Source organism: Schistocerca cancellata, chromosome 5 (assembly GCF_023864275.1).
Source record: "Schistocerca cancellata isolate TAMUIC-IGC-003103 chromosome 5, iqSchCanc2.1, whole genome shotgun sequence".
Classification (NCBI taxonomy): domain Eukaryota; kingdom Metazoa; phylum Arthropoda; class Insecta; order Orthoptera; family Acrididae; genus Schistocerca; species Schistocerca cancellata.
In genome coordinates, this window is record NC_064630.1 from 78,954,817 (window position 1) to 78,981,447 (window position 26,631).

The 26,631-nt window shown below is 46.5% G+C and overlaps 1 protein-coding gene across 1 annotated transcript in view; it reads right to left on the reverse strand.

Moving 5' to 3' along the window:
* The window catches only part of LOC126188370 (antifreeze protein Maxi-like), an 87,424-nt gene that overhangs the window by 10,989 nt on the left and 49,804 nt on the right, over positions 1 to 26,631 (reverse strand). The window contains exon 3 of the mRNA XM_049929969.1: positions 1,672 to 1,929. Within this exon, the coding sequence (XP_049785926.1) occupies positions 1,672 to 1,929 (258 nt within the window). The remainder of the gene's footprint in view (positions 1 to 1,671; positions 1,930 to 26,631) is intronic.

Consider the following 26,631-nt stretch of genomic DNA (forward strand, 5'->3'; position numbering starts at 1 on the left):
TTACCTCGCTGCTCCTTCGCCATTTTCCGCGATGCTAGCGCTGTGACTTCCTACACGGTTATTGTTCAAACTTCATGAATCGTAATCTCACAGCTCGCCACGAGATGGTACTGCACTTTGGAATTTACTGGGACCTATTGTGTATGCTACGGGCAACGGCCTTGCCGCAGTGCATACATCGGTTCCCGTCAGATCAGCGAAGTTAAGCACTGTCGGGCGTGGCCGGCACTTGGATGGGTCACCATCCGGGCCGCGATGTGCTGCTGCCATTTTTCGGGGTGCACTCAGCCTCGTGATGCCAACTGAGGAGCTACTCGACTGAATAGTAGCGGCTCCGGTCACAGAAAACCATCATAGCGACCGGGAGAGCGGTGTGCTGACCACAAGCCCCTCCTATCCGCATCCTTACTGAGAAGGGAACCTCCCCATCGCACCCCCCTCAGATTTAGTTATAAGTCGGCACAGTGGATAAGCCTTGAAAAACTGAACACAGATCAATTGAGAAAACAGGAAGAAGTTGTGTGGAACTATAAAAAAATAAGCAAAATATACAAACTGAGTAGTCCACGCGAAGATATGCAACATCAAGGAAAATGTGAGCTCAGGAGCGCCGTGGTCCCGCGGTTAGCGTGAGCAGCTGCGGAACGAGAAGTCCTTGGTTCAAATCTCCCCTCGAGCGAAAAATTTTTCTTTATTTTCGCAAAGTTATGATCTGTCCATTCGATCATTGACGTCTCTGTTCACTGTAATAAGTTTAGTGTCTGTGTTCTGCGACCGCACCGCAAAACCGTGCGATTAGTAGACGAAAGGACGTGCCTCTCCAATGGGAACCGAAAACATTTGACAGCAAGGTCATAGGTCAACCGGTTCCTCCACAGGAAAACGCGTCTGATATATTCTATACGACACTGGTGACGGAATGTGCGTCACATGACAGGAATATGTTGTCGACCCACCTAACTTGTATAGTTGGCGAATGGGTAAAAAGATTCTTCTACGTTGCCCGATTTAGGTTTTCTTGTAGATGTGATAATTGCTCCCAAAAAAGTGATGAAAACATAAGAATTTGTCACATAAACTGCAACACATGAATCCAAAAGTCTCAAAGTCGCACACTTTTCCCTGTGCTCTGTCAAACATATGTTTTTAACGTTTTCAAATTTTTCCGTGTGTAGACCGTCAAATCCTGCATATGTCCAAGCAAATCTGAACATGTCCTGGAATTTTGGAGAGCGAAGTTGATTATGTGTGAGTGCCTGAACTTTGATAATTGTCTGAAAATAAAAAATTAAACTTTTTGCTCGAGGGAAGACTTGAAGCAAGGACCTCTCGCCCCGCAGCTGCTCACGCTAACCACGGGACCACGGCGCTCCTCAGTTCTGGCTATCCTTGATGTTGCATATCTTCCGCATGGACTACTCAGTTTGTACATTTTTGCTTATTTTTTTAATAGTTCCACACAACTTCTTCCTGTTTTCTCGATTGATCTGTGTTCAGTTTTTCAAGGTCTATCCACTGTGGCAACTTATAACTAAATCTGAAGGGGGTGCGATGGGGAGGTTCCCTTGTGAGGATGACACGGCGGTCGGATGGTCCCGATGGGCCACTTGTGGCCTGAAGACGTCGTGCTTGCTCGGACTGTGTATGCTGTGTTCTCCCTGTCAGTTTTACTGAACACTGTTGTAAGGTTGAAGTGAACGGTGGGAGGATGCGCAGACGAGCTAACTGTGTGGGGAGCAGAGCTGGCGGCGGGCGAGTGCAGCGGACGCGACTGTACGCGGCGGGTGCGCGCTGCCGCTGCCGCTGCCGCTGCCGCTGCTTTCGGCGAGTCACGGCGCGGCCGGCCACTGCCCCGCTCCGCCGCCGCCGCCGCCGCCGCCGCTGCAGCCGTAGCCGCAGGTGCCGCAGCTGCTGCGCTCTGCCCTCTGCCTGCCGCACACACACACACACACACACACACTCACGACCGGCCCGCTCTTCCTCGTTACTGCTCGAAACGCAATACACGGAAACAAGGCGCAACGACACAGTCATACACACCATGCGTGTACGAGGCGTTGTCATTAAATTATCATCTCGGAAAAATCAAACTGCGACCACAAAACCTGTTGCTTCTCCACTACATATTCACCCTTCAGTGTGGCACATTTTTCCCAACACCTCAATACACTACTGGCCATTAAAATTGCTACACCAAGTAGAAATGCAGATGATGAACGGGTATTCATTGAACAAATATATTATATATATTATACTATAACTAACATGTCATTACGTTTTCGCGCAATTTGGGTGTATAGATCCTGAGAAATCGGTACCCAGAACAACTACCTCTGGCCGTAATAACGGCCTTGATACGCCTGGGCATTGAGTTAGAGCTTGGATGGCATGTACAGGTACAGCTGCCCATGCAGCTTCAACACGATACCACAGTTCATCAAGAATGGTGACTGGCGTATTGTGACGAGCCAGTTGCACGGCAACCGTTGACGAGACGTTTTCAGTTGATGAGAGATCTGGAGAATGTGCTGGCCAGTGCAGCAGTCGAACATTTTCTGTATCCAGAAAGGCCCGTACAGGACCTGCAACATGCGGTCGTGCATTATCCTGCCGAAATGTAGGGTTTCGAAGGGATCGAATGAAGGGTAGAGCCAGGGGTCGTAACACATCTGAAATGTAACGTCCACTGTTCAAAGTGCCGTCAATGCGAACAAGAGGTGACCGAGACGTGTAACCGATAGCACCCCATACCATCACGCCGGGTGATACTCCAGTATGGAGATGACGAATGCACGCTTCCAATGTGCGTTCACTGCGATGTCCCCAAACACGGATGCGACCATCATAATGCTGTAAACAGAACCTGGATTCATCCGAAAAAATGACGTTTTGTCATTCGTGCACCCGGGTTCGTCTTCCAGTACACCATCGCAGGCGCTCGTGTCTGTCATGCAGCGTCAATAGTAACCGCAGCCACGGTCTCCGAGCTGATAGTCCATGATGCTGCAAACGTCGTCGAACTGTTCGTGCAGATGGTTGTTGTTTTTCAAACGTCTGAGGGATCGAGACGTGCCTGCACGATCCGTTACAGCCATGCGGGTAAGATGCCTGTCATCTCGCCTACTCGACTTCGATATTCCTCAATCAGGAATAGAAAAGCAACTGAAATCACTCAACAGAGGAAGGTCCACTGGACCTGACGGGATACCAATTCGATTCTACACAGAATACGCGAAATAACTTGCCCCCCTTCTAACAGCCGTGTACCGGAGGCCTTTAGAGGAAAGGAAGGTTCCAAATGATTGGAAAAGAGCACAGATAGTTCCAGTTTTCAAGAAGGGTCGTCGAGCAGATGCGCGAAACTATAGCCTATATCTGTGACATCGATCAGTTGTAGAATTTTAGAATAGGTTGTTTGCTCGCGTATCATGACATTTCTGGGAACCCAGAATCTGCTCTGTAGGAATCAACATGGATTCCGGAAACAGCGATCGTGTGGGAGCCAACTCGCTTTATTTGTTCATGAGACCCAGAAAATATTAGATACATGCTCCCAGGTAGATGCCATTTTCCTTCACTTCCGGAGGGCGTTCGACACAGTTCCGCAATGTCGCCTGATAAAGTACGAGCCTACGGAATATCATACGAGCTGTGTGGCTGGATTGAAGAGTTTTTAACAAACAGTACACAGAATGTTGTTATCAATGGAGAGACTTCTACAGACGTTAAAGTAACCTCTGGCGTGCCACAGCGGAGTGTTACGGGACCATTGCTTTTCACGATATATATAAATGACCTAGTAGATAGTGTCGGAAGTTCCATGCGGCTTTTCGCGGATGATGCTGTAGTATGCAGAGAAGTTGCAGCATTAGAAAATTGCAGCCAAATGCAGGAAGATCTGCAGCGGATAGGCACTTGGTGCAGGGAGTGGCAACTGACCCTTAACATAGACAAATGTAATGTATTGCCAATACATAGAACGAAGGATCCTTTATTGTATGATTATATTATAGCGGAACAACCACTGGTAGCAGTTACTTCTGTGGTGTCACCGCCAGACACCACACTTGCTAGGTGGTAGTCTTTAAATCGGCCGCGGTCCGTTAGTATACGTCGGACCCGCGTGTCGCCACTATCAGTGATTGCAGACCGAGCGCCGCCACACGGCAGGTCTAGAGAGACGTCCTAGCACTCGCCCCAGTTGTACAGCCGACTTTGCTAGCGAAGCTACACTGACAAATACGCTCTCATTTGCCGAGACGATAGTTAGCATAGCCTTCAGCTACGTCATTTGCTACGACCTAGCAAGGCGCCATTACCAGTTAGTATTGAGATTGTAAAACCTGTACCTTAAAGAGCGATGTACACCAATTATGGACTAAAGTTAAGTATTCCAGAAGCTATGTACTATTTTTGGCTACTATAATTACTTGTCATTTTCCAGACCTCACGCCAGCCTGCGTGAGCTTTAACGCGTGCATTTCGGCCTCCTCTAGTTATACGGTGTTGGCTCTTCTGCCAACACAACAACTTCTGTAAAATATCTGGGAGTATGCGTACGGACCAATTTGAAGTGGAACGATCATGTAAAATTAATTTTTGGTAAGGCGGGTGCCAGGTTGAGATTCATTGGGAGAGTCCTTAGAAAATGTAGTCCATCTACAAAGGACGTGGCTTACAAAACAGTCGTTCGACCTAAAATTGAGTATTACTCATCAGTGTGGGATCCATACCAGATCGGGTTGACGGAGGAGATAGAGAAGATCCAAAGAAGAGCGGCGCGTTTCGTCACAGGGTTATTTGGTAACCGTGATAGCGTTACGGAGATGTTTAACAAATTCAAGTGGCAGACTCTGCAAGAGAGGCGCTCTGCATCGCGGTGTAGCTCGCTGTCCAGGTTTCGAGAGGGTGCGTGTCTGTATGAGGTATCGAATATATTGCTTCCCCCTACTTATACCTCCCGAGGAGATCACGAATGTAAAATTAGAGAGATTCGAGCGCGCACGGAGGCTTTTCGGCAGTCTTTCTTCCCGCGAACCATACGCGACTGGAACAGGAAAGGGAGGTAATGACAGTGGCACGTAAAGTGCCCTCCGTCACACACCGTTGGGTGGCTTGCGGAGTATAAATGTAGATGTAGATGTAGAATTGTTCGATTACAGGTCGAAGCGTCTGGACCAGGATAAAGACTAACATGATGTGTTACTGGCGCACCTTTTCCCACCTCAGCACGGAATGTTGCATAGAACTCTAACATCGATTTTTTCGGAAAACGGGGGCTGTTGCATGAAAATGCGTCAGCCAAGTACTGAGATCAGGCCCTCTACGCCACAACGAAAGACTCCTCAAAATCCTTGTAGGCCTGGACCCCTGTGACTGCCTCTGGTTTTCGGCGCGCAGTGGCACCGGCCGAGCCGGCGCCCTTGAGCTGCAGCGGCACGGCCCGCGGGTGTCGTTAAACCCGGCCACTTTGGGCTGAGGCTGCAGCCTGCGGCCCGCTCGCCCCAACCAGAACTAGTTTGCGCCTCGGCGGTCCTCCATTACCTCTCCCAACCGCGCCACCGGGGGCCGCTGTTTCGCCCGCACGCGCGCAGTCAGTTCGGCAGCGTGCTTGCTAATCCGCCTTCGTTTTCTTCCACCTTCCTCCTAAACTCGATACAGCAAGCGACAACAGACGCAGGCCAGCTATCCAATGGAAAACGTTCGACACTTTTCTTTCTTTGGCGCCTCGGAACTCCCGTGGCGTCGTGCGAAATCACACTCGTGACCGCTGACAGAAATCTCGCACTTTTGTTGACGCACGACGCGCGAGACACATACACTACTGGCCATTAAAATTGCTACACCACGAAGATGACGTGCTACAGACGCGAAATTTAACCGACATGAAGAAGATGCTGTGATATGCAAATGATTAGCTTTTCAGAGCATTCACACAAGGTTGGCGCCGGTGGCGACACCTACAACGTGCTGTCATGAGGAAAGTTTCCAACCGATTTCTCATACACAAACAGCAGTTGACCGGCGTTGCCTGGTGAAACGTTGCTGTGATGCCTCCTGTAAGGACGAGAAATGCGTACCGTACGTTTCCGGCTTTGATAAAGGTCAGATTGCAGCCTATCGCGATTGCGGTTTATCGTATCGCGACATTGCTGCTCGCGTTGGTCGAGATCCAATGACTGTTAGCAGAATATGGAATCAATGGGTTCAGGAGGGTAATACGGAACGCCGTGCTGGATCCCAACGGCCTCGTATCACTAGCAGTAGAGATGACAGGCATCTTATCCACATGGCTGTAACGGATCGTGCAGCCGCGTCTCGATCCCTGAGTCAACAGATGGGGACGTTTGCAAGATAACAATCATCTGCACGAACATTTACACTACGTTTGCAGCAGCATGGACTATCAGCTCGGAGACCGTGGCTGCGGTTACCCTTGACACTGCATCACAGACAGGAGTGCCTGCGATGGTGTACTCAACGACGAACCTGGGTGCACCAATTGCAAAACGTCATTTTTTTCGGATGAATCCAGATTCTGTTTACAGCATCATGATGGTCGCATCCGTGTTTGGCGACATCGCGGTGAACGCACATTGGAAGCGTGTATTCGTCATCGCCATACTGCCGTATCACCCGGCGTGATGGTATGGGGTGCCATTGGTTACACGTCTCGGTCACCTCTTGTTCACACTGGCGGCACTTTGAACAGTGGATGTTACATTTCAGATGTGTTACGACCCGTGGCTCTACCCTTCAATCGATCCCTGCGAAATGCTACATTTCAGCAGGATAATGCACGACCGGAAGTTGCAGGTCCTTTACGGGCCTTTCTGTATACAAAAAATGTTCGACTGCTGCCATGGCCAGCACATTCTCCAGATCTCTCATCAATTGAATACGTCTGGTCAATGGTGGCCGAGCAACTGGCTAGTCACAATACGCCAGTCACTACTCTTGATGAACTGTGGTATCGTGTTGAAGCTGCATGGGCAGCTGTACCTGTACACGCCATCCAAGCTCTGTTTGACTCAATGACCAGGCGTATCAAGGCCGTTATTACGGCCAGAGGTGGTTGTTCTGGGTACTGATTTCTCAGCATCTATGCACCGAAATTGCGTGAAAATGTAATCACATGTCAGTTATAGTATAATATATTTGTCCAATGAATACCCGTTTATCATCTGCATTTCTTCTTGGTGTAGCAATTTTAATGGCCAGTAATATATTTTGTTAGAATCGTGTACTGGCGGACCCAGGCTGATTTTCTGCACTGCTCCACATATAAAATTAGACAAGACTAACAAGCCTCGACCCGCGAGACAGGGCTGAACTTCTCATTACTCCAATGTCAATCATTAAAAGTGGTCAGACCACTTTCAGAAAGATTCCGAGACACGATCACTGGACCGGAATATGTTCACCGACAATACTTCCTAGACCGCCTTCAACTGGTTCGTAGTAACTTCCGCCCATACAGATACAAAAATACAACGTTCAGATTTCCACGAAAGCGAATATAATTTCTCATTCACTGAAGATTATCGTCCAGTGAAGTACTTCGCTCCACAACTTAAGTTGAGGTCTCCTCCTATTGTGGTGGACACACTCGCTTACGGGCAATACTCGCCGAGAAAATCGGAATGGTTCAAAATAATGTCAACGATTGCGCATAGGAACGCGCTTCCGGAATCTCAGTGTATGTACATCCGTTTTTATTGTATGTCTGGATTAGGCTTTGCAATGAATCAGGAACAGAATGTACGCATTCTCATCGATCTCTGTTCCCGTATCTAGCGTTGCAACAAGGGGCTGCTTCCCGACAGTTGTTTCAGGCGTTTCTCCGCTGATGATGGAAAAGCCCGATTTTTACGGGCAAATTACTCGCTCTTAAATCAGAGTACTCAGCTCCGACCAACGCCCGTTTAGAAGGATTAGGGAAGACCAGTCCCACCAGCTTCAAGCCGAAAAAAAAACCTCTTGCAACCGGAAACTGGCCAAGGCGACTAAAATAATGGCTAGGACTAGACCAAACGACACGTTACAACCAGGGTGAACGTCGTACAGGCAAAACAGGAACCGCAGCTGATCCGATTGTCCCAGTCGACAAATTATTCCGGTGCTCACGTTATTTATAATCACAATTGAGCCGCAAACAAAGGAGATTCATTGAGTACTTCGTATGTTTCCCTCATACCTGACGCCTTAGTAACAATCCGTCAGGCCCAGGCAGCACAAATAAATACCACAAGTATGCTGATCAAACCAATCAACTTGAAGACAGCTATCGAGTATTTCAGTGCTGACCTGTGCACATTACTAAAAATGGGCACACAATGTAGGGTTAAAGCTCAATTCATCCAAAACTCAAGCGGTTCTGGCTGATAACTATAGTCTCATTAGCCCGAAATATCGGGAATTCCTACCATCGTCAACGGGATAAGCGTTAACTTCTCTCCCTCAGAAAAGGAGATTAGGTGAAAACCTAAACTGAGCTGAGCACACAGATGTATCGAGCACGAAGGCACGAGCACCTCCCCATGACCCTCAAAATATAAAAAGCCATTGCCTTTTGAGCTAAAAGCGGAAACTTGTAAAAACGCTTCTATTTCCAATTGTTGATTACAGCGATGTTATACTACAAGGTCTTTCTCAAGAATACTCACAGTGCTTGGAACTCTTGATGGGTGCCTATGTATGACTTATCTGTGAAGTCCAACTTCTGTATCATATTTTATCATCTTATGCAGTGATATCGTGGTTATGTGGAGACAAAACCAGAGATTTCCATAATAGACTATGTCTGCTCTATCATGCTATCAACGTATATAGTTCCCAGCATCTCTCCTCTACCTTAACGCTCTTGTCTGACAATAAAGCAGGAACATTTTCCCCTGTCCTAACACACCTTTTTATCGGTGAGAAACTTTCTAGAAGTTCTTTACGTTATCAAGAACCTAACTGTGGAATGGTCTACCTCTGAATATCTTCAGATTCAAAACGCAGTTAATGATGTATGTACTGAAACAACAGTAATGTCAGCCCTTGTTCCTACGTAAATTCCTTTTCCCGTGAGCACTAAAAACCCTTCTTTCTAGTCACACTTTCTTCATTTCCCAAAAACCTCAGCTAGTGCAGCCTTTCTAAATTTCTCCCCCTGTAGAACTCGGTCTGTCAAAAAATGTTACTTTTGTACACGTACAAATACATTTTGTATGTGACACCATCACTGTTACTATTATCAGCAATAATAGTAAGAACATGTCTAATATTAATGATATTAGTTCTTAATCACTACTGCTATTCACAATGTCATCAGATACACTGAAATAATTTATAATGATATAATGCCATTTATCATATAAAATTATCGTCACTTCTTGAGTAACTATAATTTAAAAAGAACTGTATGTGTAAAACCCTGGTCTGATGTAATAATGAGGCAGAATGCCCGAAAGTGGTAAGATTAAATAAATAAATATACTTTTTTTAGCAGTTAGTAGGTACCCTTGTTTACTTAATCAATTCTATGGTTCGAGAGAGAAGTCATAAACGTAGATAGTGAACAAAGAAAATCGTAACCACAAACAGTTAATTTTTGTACAATCGTAATAGTATTGAATGTATGTCTCGTTTTAAGGCATCAACAAGTAGTTCCATTGTGGTTCTTGGCCAGTCTGCGGAAGTCGTTTTCATTAATCTTCCGTAGTTGTTTAAGCAGTTATTCTTCTCACCCTCCATACGTGAATGAAACGTGAAGATCCCGTAATAACTGGCACAGTGGGAAGTATGCTCTGCCATGCACTTCATAGAGTTTTTAAGAGTGTGAATAAAAGTTGTAGTTGTAGGTGAACATGCAGCTGCTGATCAGCTTCATCGTAAAGGAAAGCTTTGTCAGCCCGAAGGCTGGTTCGAACATCAGAGTGCTTTACCAGAAAAGATCTAATCAGAGGTGTTACGCTGTTGTCTCCCTCGGACCTATGAGTTAATTCACCTAACAGTTTAAAGGGAGTCCTAGAGTTTAGCGTGGACTCATAACCACGGTGCAACTCGCCATTTTTCATATTAAGAAACATTACCAGAGGGGAAACGGATGACTGTTAACGGGTACAAATATTAAGAGTGACCAGAGATCGAACCGCACACCTCTAAATTCGTAGTCTGACACATAAACCACTGAACCACACTCAACTACATCACGTAGCTAATTTAGTAACGACATTTCAGAAGCGAAATGATAGTATTTCAGTCCTAATCGTTAGCAGCATCATATTCATAATCATAAATGTCATCTTAATCCATTATCATTAAAATAATCAGAAGCAGTCATTTGAAATCTATTACCACTTAAAAGCCTCCTCTAGACTTTTCTGTTTTACGATATTTGGCTATACACGTCGATATCGTTCCTGTCTGTCTTCTTAGGCCGGTCTTCTCTTATGTCTTGAAACGCTGTTAGACATTGAGGTAAAACACAAAATTGTTTACAGATTGTATGTGCAGGGAGACAATGCCACTGAAACTGCAGCAGTCTTCAAATTATTCTACTTGATAAGAAACGAAGGAGACAAGACATAAAAGGCACAGAACTATCACTGTTCTCTCCACAGTCTGCAAGGTAGTCTCCAAATTTATTATCAACTGAAACTTCCTGGCAGCTTAAAACTGTGTTAAGGACCGGAATTCGAATCCGTAACCTTGGCTTTAATCTTCTACCAACTGAGATACGCAGGTGCGGCTTTCGAACACGCAAGGTGATATCCCAGTTTTTGTCTCTAATGCTGATAAATTTCAATAACAAATAAAAATTCTTAATAGGGCAAGTTTGAGAATAGATGTGAAAATCAGCCACAATGACACTAAAATAACACACACTGTGTAACAGAAACATACCGGCAAACTTGGAGGCGTTGTCTGTTTATTTTTTTATTTAATGCCAAATGATAGACTTGTTACCTGTCTTAAAACATAGTTATCGTTTTTTATCTTTTTTGCAGTTTTCCTTTATTTCGTTTTTATCTGCAACATTTTACGAAAAACAATACGCATTAAAATAACAATAAATTAAGATTAGAATATAAATAAAATTTTGTTACTTTAAGAAGAATATAAAAAGATGATACGATAGCGGAGAGATTTGTTAGCGCCATCACCGATTGTGACTGGTGCTGAATACCTCGAAATGGATTCTTCGAGCTGTTGACCGCTAGTCACAATGGAGAAAAACTGTTTGTTTAGTAGTAGCGAAGCAGTAAGCGTTGTGTAAGAAGTGTTGAGTTACAAATTGAGGAAGACAACCCACGTCCACAAACGTCGTGGAACTACGCTACGGAGCGTCGAGCTGACAGCGGCCAACGCCTGTTACTAGGCAACCAGTTCGGCAGCAGACGTGTTTACACGCCAGCGTGCAGGACGCTGGATGAAGTCGAACGCTTCCCTGCCCGGCGCAACGACACTGTAGACACCGCTAAGGCCAATACTACACTTGAAAAAGAACTTTTTGTTAAGAGAGTTTTATGAAAAATGGCTCTGAGCACAATGGGACTTAACATCTATGGTCATCAGTCACCTAGAAGTTAGAACTACTTGAACCTAACTAACCTGAGGACATCACACACATCCATGCCCGAGGCAGGATTCGAACCTGCGACCGTAGCGGTCTCGCGGTTCCAGACTGAAGCGCCTAGAACCAGAGTTTTATAAAACCATTGTACTGGGATTCTTTCTATGATATCTTCTATAGAAGTTAGTGTGTGTTCCTGAAGCTCTTATAAAAGATTTGTTAAAAACGTTTGAAAGTGTAATAAGGGCCTAAGCGCAGTGTCACCGAACAAACTCGGGTTTCCTGCCAGTGAGGTAGCTTCGCGGCAAGCATTGGCTCTTACAAATTCCATAACCTCTGGTGTAGTTCCGTGACGTTTCAGGACGTGGGTTCCTGACTTCAAGTTGACAAATTTTATTTATTTGGGACAATCTAATGGCTCTAAGCACTATGGGACTTAACAACGGAGGTCATCAGACCCCAGAACTAAGAACTACTTAAACCTAACTAACCTAAGGACATCACACATATCCATGCACGAGGCAGGATTCGAACCTGCGACCGTAGCTGCAGCGCGGTCCCAGACTCAAGCGCCTTGAACCGCTCGGCCACAGCAGCCGGCGACAAACTAATACAAGGACTGGAATGCCGCTAATGAACTAAAAAGAAGATTTTAAAAAAATGGCCTGGACTGCCGCTGGTAAGCTAAATAAAGTTTTCTAAATGAAATTTCTGGAGATTTGGAGTTCGAGATAATGGTAGCCAAATCATATACCTATTGAAGTGTGCTGTTGTGTTACTGGTACATACACTATGTGATCAAAAGTATCCGGACACCTGGCTGAAAATGACTTAAAAGTTCGTGGCGCCCTCCATCGGCAATGCTGGAATTTAGTATGGTGTTGGTCCGCCCTTAGCCTTGATCACAGCTTCCACTCTCCCAGGCATACGTTCAGTCAGGTGCTGGAAGGTTTCTTGGGGAATCGCAGCCCTTTCTTCACGAAGTGCTGCACTGAGGAGAGGTATCCATGTCGGTCGGTGAGGCCTGGCACGACGTCGGCATTCCAAAACATCCCAAAGGTGTTCTGTGGTATTCAGCCCAGGACTCTGTGCAGGCCAGTCCATTACAGGGATGTTTTTGTTGTGTAACCACTCCGCTACAGGCCGTGTATTATGAACAGGTGTTCGATCGTGTTGAAATATGCAATCGCTATCCTCGAATTGCTCTTCAGCAGTGGGAAGCAAGAAGGTCCTTAAAACATCAATGTAGGTCTGTGCTGTGATAGTGCCCATCCATGAAAAACACGACCATACCATAAAACCACCGCCTCCGAATTTTGCTGTTGGCACTACACACGCTGGCAGATGACGTTCAACGGGCATTCGCCATATCCACACCCTGCCAGCAAATCGCCACAGTGTGTTCCGTGATTCGTCACTCCAAACAACGTTTTTCCACTCTTCAATCGTCCAATATTTACGCTCCTTACACCAAGTGAGGCGTCGTTTTGCATTTACTGGCGTGATGCGTGGCTTGTGAACAGCCGATTCATCATGAAATCCAAGTTTTTTCACCTCCCGTCTAACTGTCATAGTACTTACAGTGGATCCTGATGCAGTTTGGAATTCCTGTGCGATGGTCTCGATACATGTCTGCCTATTACACATTACGACCCTCTTCAACTGTCGGCGGTCTCTGTTAGTCAACAGACGAGATCGGTCTGTTCGCTTTTGTGCTGTACGTGTCCCTTCCCGTTTCCACTTCACTATCACATAGGAAACAATGGACCTAGGGCTGTTTAGGAGTGTGGAAATCTCGCGTAGAGACGTATGACACATGTGACACCCAGTAACCTGACCACTTTCGAATTTCCGCAGAGCGGCCCATTCTGCTCTCTCAAGATGTCTAATGACTCTGAGGTCGTTGATATGTAGTACCTGGCAGCAGGTGGCAGCACAGTGCACCTAATATGAAAAACGTATGTTTTTGGGGGTGTCCGGATATTTTTAATCACATAGTGTACATTCTGTCAAAATAGGAACACCATATTTCTCTCATATTGCCGCGTATAACTGCGAAGATTTTGATGTTTTCTCACTTATTACAACGCGCACCAGTCGACGCCGTTAACAGCAACCTCCACCTTGTATTTTAGTTTCAGGTCTGAAGATGCCACAAATCAGCCGAAACTGGTAATAACAGCTGAATAAAAACATCATGCGCACTGTTTAGTTCATAAAATAATGAAACAATATCACGCTTTCTCCTGCGAGTCAGTAACGCCGTCCGCAGCTCGTGGTCGTGCGGTAGCGTTCTCGCTTCCCGCGCCCGGGTTCCCGGGTTCGATTCCCGGCGGGGTCAGGGATTTTCTCTGCCTCGTGATGACTGGGTGTTGTGTGATGTCCTTAGGTTAGTTAGGTTTAAGTAGTTCTAAGTTCTAGGGCACTGATGACCATAGCTGTTAAGTCCCATAGTGCTCAGAGCGAGTAACGCCTTTCGGTACATTTGTTGATGGAGGTGAACTGCCAACCTTGCACCAAGCATCGATTCTCTTCAAGTCTTATGAAGATGTCAGAACCCGTATTTCAGTTAGAAACAGGGTACTTAGCACTTCAGCAGTGAGCTACACTGTGGAACTGGACAGCGTCACACCAAGAAACACCAGTCCAGTTCTATTAGTCTTTGTAGATGTGCTTGTCACGTTACCAGTATTGAATGATTAAACTTCCCTTCCGTTCGAAACTGATCTCCAATATCGACAACCGTATGAGGTATGATCCGCATGGACCCGAATTAATGCTTCATTGAGACATGGAAGGAAACGGTCTTCGAATGTCATCTTCAAGAATTTTCCTTAAGAAATTCTCGCCATACCTGAAACACGTGCGTTGTCAGCTCATAGAGGCTGCTGGCTGGGGGTTGCTCAGAATGTACATGTCTTCCCAAAGCATTCAATGGTTGAGAAATCAAGGGACCAGGCTGTTCAGTCAAGGATCCGTACATTCCTGAAGGAATTTGTGGTCTAAAAATGGTTCAAATGGCACTGAGCACTATGGGACTTAACATCTGTGGTCATCAGTCCCCTAGAACTTAGAACTACTTAAACCTAACTAACCTAAGGACATCACACACATCCATGCCCGAGGCAGGATTCGAACCTGCGACCGTAGCAGTCGCGCGGTTCCGGACTGAGCGCCTGAACCGCTAGACCACCGCGGCCGGCAAAATTTGTGGTCTGAAATGCAGTGTGAGATCCCGTATTATCCTGCTGGAATGTAACATTCAGTACGCTGGTTGTGAAGGGTTTACCTTTCTTCGCACATACTGGCGATCATTCGGGCTTCCTTTAATAATTACTAAGTCACTCCTGTTGTCATATCCAATAACTCTCCACACCATGCGTTCCAAGAGCTGGATAGTTATGGGTCTCGAGAATCGCTGTTTTCTGTGATCTTCCACCACGAATACGTTCGAGCCGATATGACTCCCACAAACACAAGAGTCTGTTTACTGAACACCACACAATACCACACAGCGTTTCAGTTGACTCTGAGTAAGCACCATTCAAGTCTCTGTTTCGGTGGTATGGTATCTGTGGTGTCACCGCCAGACACCACACTTGCTAGGTGGTAGCTTTAAATCGGCCGCGGTCCATTAGTACATGTCGGACCCGCGTGTCGCCACTGTCAGTAATCACAGACCGAGCGCCACCACACGGCAGGTCTTGAGAGACTTACTAGCACTCGCCCCAGTTGTACGACGACTTTGCTAGCGACTACACTGACGAAGCCTTTCTCTCATTTGCCGAGAGACAGTTAGAACAGCCTTCAGCTAAGTCCATGGCTACGACCTAGCAAGGCGCCATTAACCATATCTGAGAGTCTCACTTGTATTATCAAGAGCGATGTACCACAAGGATGAATTAAAGTTAAGTAAACAGAAGCTCCGTACTTTTCTTTATAGCATTCATTAAGTATCCTGTTTCAGACCTCACGCCAGCCGGCGTGTGTGTACGCGTGCATTTCGGCTACTTCCGAGTGGCGTGGCTGTCGTGCAACGCCACAACAGTTGGCGACGAGCCAATTGAGTTTGTATTAATTTGCTTGTGTCATGGCTTCGCCACATTCTCCAAATGTACTGTCCGAATTTTATCGCTTGCAGAATCAGCAGACGCAGGCCTTATTGGATGCCCTTGAACAGCTCGTCCAGGGTCAACGTGCACTGCAAACCGATGCGGCAGCCGCCGCTTCATCGCTACCGCAGCCACAACACGCAGTTGCACCCCAGTTTCGTCTGTTTCACGCGGACGAGGAAAGCTGAACGGAGTGGTCACGCCAATTTGGATTCCATCTCGCCGCCTACAGAATTCAAGGTAACGAGCGGCAGCCTTTTTTGTTAGCATCCGTCGGAGTGCAGACATACCGTGTGATAGTGAAATTGTTTCCCCGACGCGACGTAGCAACTCTGTCCTACGAAGAAATTTTGTCTGCTTTAGATGCCTATTTCAAAGAAACAGTCAATGTCGTTGCAAAAAGGTATACGTTCTTTCGTACAAAACGTACGGCCGGTCAAACTAATCGGGAGTGGGTTGCAACATTGCAAGGCCTTACAAGGGATTGTGCTTTTGAATGTGAATGTGGACTCCCTTATTCAGATACTATGGTGCGTGATGCAATTGCACAGAACGTTTCTGATGTTCGCATAAGGGAACAGATTTTGAAACTAGTCAATCCCTCCCTTCAACAAGTGATAGACATATTGGATAGTCAAGACACACTTGACTTTGCTCAGGAATCATTTGAATCTTCGCCAGCTGTGTGTCGCATTAACCGGCCCACCAGGCGCGCTGCACGGAACTGTAAACAGCCTTCGCGCATGTCCGCACCGCCACGTGTGCCGCACAAGCCCGCAAATGCAGTGAAATCATGCCCGCGGTGTGCAACTAGACATTCGCGTGAGAATTGCCCGTCACGCCAAGCTATTTGCTTTTTCTGTAATAAAAAAGGACATGTTCAAAGTGTTTGCCAGAAACAGCTTAGATCGGACACTCACAACCATTCCAGGCCCTTTGCTTCGCGCCGGAATCGAACCAAGGACACTCAGGCTCGAGAACCTTCGCCCATGGACATTCATGTAGTTAATGCCACTCCACCCTGTGCTACTCTCTCTCACTGTGTCTGTGTTCGTCCCACAAAAAGTGTGCGTCGACGTCGACGGAAATGCCGTCACGTCGCAAGTGATTCTGTACCAGTGTCTGTTCAAGTTGCACAAAACAGTCGCTCTTGTCGTCAGCAGGACAATAAACTTTTTGTGGATTTGGGCTTTGCCGGACAAGTGATACCGTTCCAGCTCGATACCGGAGCTGCAGTTTCATTGCTCAATTACGCCACGTACAAACAAGTGGGCGCACCTCCTTTGCGTGCCGCAAATGTTCAGTTACATAGTTATTCAGGACAGCATATCCCTGTGTTAGGACAGTGCAGCCTTCTTGCAACATACAAGGGACGAACAAAACTTCTGTCATTTTACGTTCTTCGTTCTTCTGCTGCAGTGAACTTGTTTGGTTTAGATTTATTTCAGTTGTTTAACTTGTCTATCGTAAATCAGGTCCTACCAGTGAACCAGACTGTGCCTTCTGCCAGTGTTTCTCGTCTATGTGAAGAATTTGCAGACATTTTTGCACCGGGCCTTGGTTGCGCTAAGAATTATGAAGCACATTTGGAACTAAAAGTAAACGCGCAACCGAAATTTTTCAGAGCGCGCAATGTTCCTCACGCATTGCGTGATGAGGTCGCAAGAACTTTACACGATTTAGAATCACAAGGTGTAATTGAACGTGTGCAGGCTTCTCTCTGGGCCTCACCCTTAGTAATTTTGCAAAAACCTTCCGGAAAATTGAGACTTTGCGTGGACTTCAAGGCCACAGTGAATCCACAACTAGTGACTGCTACTTTTCCTTTGCCCCGTCCGGAAGATCTTCTTGACAAACTGTGCCCGGGAAAAAATTTTTCAAAGTTGGACCTAGCAGATGTGTACTTGCAAATACCGGTGGACGAAGAATCCCAGCGCGCATTGGTGGTTAACACGCATCTTGGATTGTACCGATTCAAAAGACTGCCATTCGGGTGTGCATCCGCCCTTGCATTGTTTCAGCAAAATTTACAAACTGTTTGTGCGTCGGTCCCTACTGCTGCCAACTATCTGGACGATATTGTGATCTCTGGAAAGACAGCAGCAGAACATTTTGCAAACCTACGAACATTATTTCAGGTCTTGCGACAAAATGGTCTTCGCTTGCGGAAGGACAAATGGTGTTTTTTGCTCGTGACTTGCCATATCTGGGACATGTAATCAATGCTCAAGGCATACATCCGAGTCCAGAGCACCTCCGTGCCATACAGGACTTGCCTTCGCCGCAGAATTTGAAGCAGCTACAGAGTGTGTTGGGAAAAATTAACTATTATCATCACTTTCTTCCGCATGCCTCTTCCATTTCAGCTCCGCTTCATCGCTTACGCCGTAAAGGTGTTCCGTTCGTCTGGTCGACGGAATGCGAACGCGCCTTTCGCCAATTGAAATCGGCGTTGCTTTCAAATACTTGCCTTACGCCATTCGATCCCCAGAAACCCCTTTTGTTGATGGTAGATGCATCGGATTTCGGGATCGGTGCTGTGCTTGCGCACAAAGATGGTTCGCTTGATCGCCCTATTGCCTTTGCGTCCAAATTGCTGTCGTCTGCGCAAAGAAATTATTCCCAGATAGAGAAAGAAGCTTTGGCTCTCGTGTTTGGTGTTACAAAGTTTCATGATTTTTTGTATGGTCGTCCCTTTACCATCATCACAGACCACAAACCTTTGACATCGCTTTTTCATCCGAACAAGCCTGTACCTCCGCGTACAGCGCAGAAATTCCTTCAGTAATTTTCCTTTTGTTGTCCGGATGTCTTCCAAGACGTCTTCTGCCACCATCCAAGCGTTGTCTGCTATCTTTTGCATTGAAGGTCTTCCACAGACAATTGTTTCCGACAATGGCCCACAATTCATGTCCGCAGAATTTCAGTCATTCTGCAAGGCCAATGGTATTCAACATCTGACATCCGCGCCGTTTTCGCCTCAGTCCAACGGTGCCGCTGAACGTTTGGTCCGGACTTTCAAGTCACAGATGTTGAAGTTGAAAGAGTCGCATTTTCGGGAGGACACGTTGTTGCTCTTTTTGTCTTCGTATCGCTCTCAGCCCCGAGATGGTCGCTCGCCGGCTGAGTTGCTCCATGGTCGTCCTCATCGAACCTTTATGTCTTTGCTGCATCCACCGCATCAGGTTCCTGTGCAGCGGCAGACTTCTGCTTTTGCTCCAGGCGACGTTGTATTCTATCGCAACTATCGCGGTTCACGGCGTTGGCTCGCAGGGCGCATTCTTCGCTGCCTCGGCCGCGCGATGTATTTGGTTTTGGGGGCCTCTGGTGAGGTGCGTCGGCGTCTCAATCAGCTGCGCCTATGTCGTCGCACGGGTTTTGCCGCTCCCCGTCTGCTTTCAGCGACGGTGCCGTCCGGTCAGCGCCCTGGGGACCCATCTACTGGCTCGCCTCATCCCCAGGTGTTACCGACGATGCCTTCCATTTTGCCCCATGGCGTCGCGCCGCCGCCGCAGCCGCCGCCGGCGCCGCCCGCAGTGGACGCTTCGCTGCAGCCGCCAAGCGCCTCTCTGGGTCACGCGCCGCCGTCCGCTTCCCGTGACCAGCTGTCCTCCGCCATGGAACTCTTGCCCGCTCCGGACCACATGGCGTCATCGCGCGTCGGATACCCCGACGCAATGGAGGTCGACCCTTCGGCCCCTCCTGTCTCTTTACGGGCGCATACGCCACATGTTGACGTGCACCCTGGACTAGGTTTTCAGGCGTTTCCTAGCTCCCCTCGGACCGAATGGCCGGGTGCGGGTGGCACAGCCTCGCCTGTTGTTAGGCTCCCCACCTCATCGCATACGTCAACATGGGGCCCTCCCCACGGCGGGCGGAAGCCTTATCACACGACCGTTCGCCGATTTGCGGGGGAGGAATGTGGTGTTACCGCCAGACACCACACTTGCTAGGTGGTAGCTTTAAATCGGCCGCGGTCCATTAGTACATGTCGGACCCGCGTGTCGCCACTGTCAGTAATCACAGACCGAGCGCCACCACACGGCAGGTCTTGAGAGACTTACTAGCACTCGCCCCAGTTGTACGACGACTTTGCTAGCGACTACACTGACGAAGCCTTTCTCTCATTTGCCGAGAGACAGTTAGAACAGCCTTCAGCTAAGTCCATGGCTACGACCTAGCAAGGCGCCATTAACCATATCTGAGAGTCTCACTTGTATTATCAAGAGCGATGTACCACAAGGATGAATTAAAGTTAAGTAAACAGAAGCTCCGTACTTTTCTTTATAGCATTCATTAAGTATCCTGTTTCAGACCTCACGCCAGCCGGCGTGTGTGTACGCGTGCATTTCGGCTACTTCCGAGTAGCGTGGCTGTCGTACAATGCCACAACGGTATCAGTGGTAAACGGCACACAGTAACTGCAGATCTCAAGCAACTTCTTGGTGAGATCATGCCTGCAAAGTCTGCCCTGATTTACTGCCCTCAAATACTGGAGTATAAGTTTCGTTGCTTTCGGGTGATTGTGTAATAGTTCCCGTCTCCATCAGTGTGTCAACGTGTTCTTGCATCATTCTGTGCATACAAGAAGGCTGTGTCCTAGAGATCAGAAACGAAGCTAGTATGAGGTTGCGTTGAGGGCTGCATACATCAGAGGTCAAGGCGCCGCTGTTGCGTTCGTGCTATACCGGTTATGACGAGTCTGACAACGACGACGCTGTTGTTGCTTCTACCCGCTGACCCGTTCCCTCTCGCTCAAACGTCCAGGAATGTGAGGCTAGTAGTGATCTGTTACGGAACATAATGCACGGTCTACCTGTTGTAACGTAGCACTGACAGGGCGAAACTGGGCGATTCTCTGGATCATATGCCTGTAACGGCGCTGTGCTTTGCGAGACTCTGGTGGGCGTAAGACGAAAATTAAGTGATGCAGTGCATACAACTGCAGTTGTGCAGCAAGAGAGGAATGAGAATGTCTGGAAAAAAGTTCGGAGCTACAGCACACGCTTCTGACGAAAAGCAAAAATTCGTCCTATACGAACAGAGTGGTTGTATTCTTCTTGTTTATCCCATCTCCACCATAGGAAAACACATAGACCCTGCGAACGAAAACAGAGCACAGAGCAACCTCACTGTTACGTTCCTGCGACCAAAAAGGGAGCTATTTGCGTCTTCTTCCGATCATAACAACTAGTGCTTATGAGCTAATAGCGAGTTGTTTCTGTAACTTATTCGTTGACAGCTGCAAATTTATTTTAATAATTAATTACCATTTAGAGAATACACTTCATCTTTTTGTCCGCCATTTTTTATTTTATTTTATTTTATTTTATTTTATTTTATTTTTTTGGCCTCACAGTATCGGTAACATGTCGAAATTGAGTGCGTGTCGACATAATTGTTAGACATTCTCTTAATAATCATCAAATATCAATAAAAATTTACAGCAATCATACACATACATACAAAAACTTATAAGTAGATAGACTCGTATGCACGTAGATACACACACACACACACACACGCACATACACACCGGACAAGCTTTAGGGAGAGATTCCTTACTCCAGAAGAAGAAAAAAATATCTAGTAAAAATGGGCTCTAAAATATATACCTTAGGAGCTATGAGCACGTGTTCATCTTCGATCTTCGATTCTATGAAACAGATCTCTTCTCCTGCAAGACTTTGCTTCCCTTATTTTGGGAGGAGGTAGTACGGACCAAACCAAGAAAAAAATATCCAGTACACATGTGTTCTAAAATTCATAGTTTGAGCTATGAGCACTCGTTCATGTTTGCTAGAGTGAAACACCTCTTTTCCATCAAACTAAGGCTCATTGTTCTTAAGATACCGTACGCATTTTAGAGCCCAAGTTTACTAGACTTTTTATCCTGTTTTGGTGCGAAGGAACGTGTCCCTAAACCTTGTCGGTGTTTTTCTAGGACACGAGAGTGCCACGAGTCCTCGGTTTCGTACTTGATCTGCTCCCTACGTTGGTGTAGTCCATTTTTTGTACGGGATAACAAAGCCCCCCATGAACCATGATCCTTGCCGTTGGTGGGAGGCTTGCGTGCCTCAGCGATACAGATAGCCGTACCGCAGGTGCAACCACAACGGAGGGGTATCTGTTGAGAGGCCAGACAAACCTGTGGTTCCTGAAGAGGGGCAGCAGCCTTTTCAGTAGTTGCAAGGGCAACAGTCTGGTTGATTGACTGATCTGGCCTTGTAACAATAACCAAAACGGCCTTGCTGTGCTGGTACTGCGAACGGCTGAAAGCAAGGGGAAACTACGGCCGTAATTTTTCCCGAGGGCATGCAGCTTTACTGTATGATTAAATGATGATGGCGTCCTCCTGGGTAAAATATTCCGGAGGTAAAATAGTCCCCCATTCGGATCTCCGGGCGGGGACTACTCAAGAGGACGTCGTTATCAGGAGAAAGAAAACTGGCGTTCTACGGATCGGAGCGTGGAATGTCAGATCCCTTAATCGGGCAGGTAGGTTAGAAAATTTAAAAAGGGAAATGGATGGGTTAAAGATAGATATAGTGGGAATTAGTGAAGTTCGGTGGCAGGAGGAACAAGACTTTTGGTCAGACGAATACAGGATTATAAATACAAAATCAAATAGGGGAAATGCAGGAGCAGGTTTAATAATGAATAAAAAAATAGGAATGCGGGTACGCTACTACAGACAGCGTAGTGAACGCATTATTGTGGCCAAGATAGACACGAAGCCCACGCCTACTACAGTGGTACAAGTTTATATGCCAACTAGCTCTGCAGATGACGAAGAAATTGAAGAAATGTATGATGAAATAAAAGAAATTATTCAGATAGTGAAGGGAGACGAAAATTTAATAGTCATGGGTGACTGGAATTCGGTAGTTGAAAAAGGGAGAGAAGGAAACCTAGTAGGTGAATATGGATTGGGGGTAAGAAATGAAAGAGGAAGCCGCCTGGTAGAATTTTGTGCAGAGCATAACTTAATCTTAGCTAACACTTGGTTCAAGAATCATGAAAGAAGGTTGTACACATGGAAGAACCCTGAAGATACTAAAAGGTATCAGATAGATTATATAATGGTAAGACAGAGATTTAGGAACCAGGTTTTAAATTGTAAGACATTTCCAGGTGCAGATGTGGACTCTGACCACAATCTATTGGTTATGAACTGTAGATTAAAACTGAAGAAACTGCAAAAAGGTGGGAATTTAAGGAGATGCGACCTGGATAAACTGACTAAACCAGAGGTTGTACAGACTTTCAGGGACAGCGTAAGGGAACAAATGGCAGGAATGGGGGAAAGAAATACAGTAGAAGAAGAGTGGATAGCTTTGAGGGATGAAGTAGTGAAGGCAGCAGAGAATCAAGAAGGTAAAAAGACGAGGGCTAGTAGAAATCCTTGGGCAACAAAAGAAATATTGAATTTAATTGATGAAAGAAGAAAATATAAAAATGCAGTAAATGAAGCAGGCAAGAAGGAACACAAACGTCTCAAAAATGAGATCGGCAGGAAGTGCAAAATGGCTAAGCAGGGAAGGCTAGAGGATAAATGTAAGGATGTAGAGGCTTATCTCACTAGGGGTAAGATAGATACTGCCTACAGGAAAATTAAAGAGACCTTTGGAGAAAAGAGAACCACTTGCACGAATATCAAGAGCTCAGATGGAAACCCAGTTCTAAGCAAAGAAGGGAAAGCAGAAAGGTGGAAGGAGTATATAGAGGGTCTATACAAGGGCAATGTACTTGAGGACAATATTATGGAAATGGAAGAGGATGTAGATGAAGATGAAATGGGTGATATGATACTGCGTGAAGAGTTCGACAGAGCACTGAAAGACCTGAGTCGAAACAAGGCCCCGGGAGTAGACAAGATTCCATTAGAACTTCTGACGACCTTAGGAGAGCCAGTCTTGACAAAACTCTACCATCTGGTAAGCAAGATGTATGAGACAGGCGAAATACCCTCAGACTTCAAGAAGAATATAATAATCCCAATCCCAAAGAAAGCAGGTGTTGATAGCTGTGAAAATTACCGAACTATCAGTTTAATAAGTCACGGCTGCAAAATACTTACGCCAATTCTTTACAGACGAATGGAAAAACTAGTAGAAGCCGACCTTGGGGAAGATCAGTTTGGATTCCGTAGAAATATTGGAACACGTGAGGCAATACTGATCCTACGGCTTATCTTAGAAGAAAGATTAAGCAAAGGTAAACCTACGTTTCTAGCATTTGTAGACTTAGAGAAAGCTTTCGACAATGTTGACTGGAATACTCTCTTCCAAATTCTGAAGGTGGCAGGGGTAAAATATAGGGAGCGAAAGGCTATTTACAATTTGTATAGAAACCAGATGGCAGTTACATGAGTTGAGGGGCATGAAAGGGAAACTGTGGTTGGGAAGGGAGTGAGACAGGGTTGTAGCCTCTCCCCGATGTTATTCAGTCTGTATATTGAGCAAGCAGTAAAGGAAACAAAAGAAAAGTTCGGAGTGGGAATTAAAATCCATGGAGAAGAAATAAAAACTTTGAGGTTCGCTGATGACATTGTAATTCTGTCAGAGACAGCAAAGGACTTGGAAGAGCAGTTGAACGGAATGGATGGTGTCTTTAAGGGAGAATATAAGATGAACATCAACAAAAGCAAAACAAGGATAATGGAATGTAGTAGAATTAAGTCGGGTGATGTTGAGGGTATTAGATTAGGAAATGAGACACTTAAAGTAGTAAAGGAGTTTCGCTATTTGGGGACCAAAATAACTGATGATGGTCGAAGTAGAGAGAATATAAAATGTAGAATGGCAATGGGAAGGAAAGCGTTTCTGAAGAAGAGAAATTTGTTAACATCGAGTATTGATTTAAGTGTCAGGAAGTCGTTTCTGAAAGTATTTGTATGGAGTGTAGCCGTGTATGGAAGTGAACCATGGACGATAAATAGTTTAGACAAGAAGAGAATAGAAGCTTTCCAAATGTGGTGCTACAGAAGAATGCTGAAGATTAGATGGGTACATCACATAACTAATGAGGAAGTGTTTAATAGGATTGGGGAGAAGAGACGTTTGTGGCACAACTTGACTAGAAGAAGGGATCGGTTGGTAGGACATGTTCTGAGGCATCAAGGGATCTCCAATTTAGAATTGGAGGGCAGCGTGGAGGGTAAAAATCGTAGAGGGAGACCAAGAGATGAATACACCAAGAAGATTCAGAAGGATGTAGGTTGCAGTAGGTACTGGGAGATGAAGAAGCTTGCACAGGATAGAGTAGCATGGAGAGCTGTATCAAACCGCCCGCATCTCGTGGTCGTGCGGTAGCGTTCTCGCCTCCCACGCCCGGCTTCCCGGGTTCGATTCCCGGCGGGGCCAGGGATTTTCTCTGCCTCGTGATGGCTGGGTGTTGTGTGCTGTCCTTAGGTTAGTTAGGTTTAAGTAGTACTAAGTTCTAGGGGACTTATGAACACAGCAGTTGAGTCCCATAGTGCTCAGAGCCATTTGAAGCTGTATCAAGCCAGTCTCAGGACTGAAGACAACCACAACAACAACAACAACAAAGTGACAAGTTTTCAGTTAAATGGGCAGCGGCGGAGACTGGCGTGTCTGGTGTGCGAGTGTGGCCGGCCGCTGTGGCCGAGCGGTTCTAGGCGCTTCAGTCCGGAACCGCGCTGCTGCTACGGTCGCAGGTCGGAATCCTGCCTCTGGCATGGATCTGTGTGATGTCCTTAGGTTAGGTAGGTTTAAGTAGTCCTAAATCTAGGGGAGTGATGACCTCAGATGTTAAGTCCCGTAGTGCTTAGAGCCATTTGAACCATTTGCCCGAGTGTACGCAGACGGCGAGTTGGGAAATGACGTGATAGGATCCTCTGCTGAGTTTAAAGCGAGTAAAGGGAGCTCATTTCTTATCTCTATGGTGTCCTGTGGTTGCAACTGGTTTCGCGAGGAGCAGCGTGAGATGGTAGCAGTGTGGCGGACCGGCTGTATGAAGCAGGGGGCGCAGCGGCACGTGCGGCCGACAGCCGCGGAGATTGGGGGGGGGGGGGGGGGGGGGGCGTGTGCCTCCTTATCGGCAGGCGGCAGGGCGGGACATTAGCGGCCGGCCCGCCCCTGGTCTGCTGTGGTCTGGTCGATGTGTGAGGCCCGGGACCGCCGCCTCCAAAGGTCACGGGTCACACGCCCGGGCCCGCACCCCTCGCCAAGCCGGCTCTGGACACCCCTGTGTTGCACGCGCACACCTGTACCCAACCCTGCATACTCCTCTCATTCCCGTCTTTTCCGGTAAATGTCGACTCACACTACACGTCGACGGAACGTTACAGTCAAATGAAGGCGTGTTCACCCTAGGTAGAACGTTAGCACATTACTTTACTAACAAGGGAACCTCCCCATCGCACCCCCCTCACATTTAGTTTAAGTTGGCACAGTGGATAGGCCTTGAAAAACTCAATACAGATCAATCGAGAAAACAGGAAGAAGTTGCATGGAACTACGAAAAAAATAAGCAAAATATACAAACTGAGTAGTCCATGGGCGAGATAGGCAACATCAAGGATAATGTGATCTCAGGAGCGCCGTGGTCCCGTGGATAGGGTGAGCAGCTGCGGAACCAGAGGTCCTTGGTTCAAGTCTTCCCTCGAGTGAAAAGTTTAATTTTTTATATTATCAACTTCGCTCTCCAAAATTCCAGGACATGTTCAGATTTTCTTGGACATATGCAGGATTTGACGGTCTACACAGGGAAAAATTTGAAAACGTTAAAAACATATGTTTTGACAGAGCACAGGGAAAACTGTGCGACTGTGAAACTGTTGCATTCATTTGTTGCAGTTTATGTGGCAAACTAATATGTTTTCATCACTTTTTTGGGTGTGATTATCACATCCACAAGAAAACTTAAATCGGGCAAGGTAGACGAATCTTTCTACCCATTCGCCAAGTGTACAAGTTAGGTGGGTCGACAACA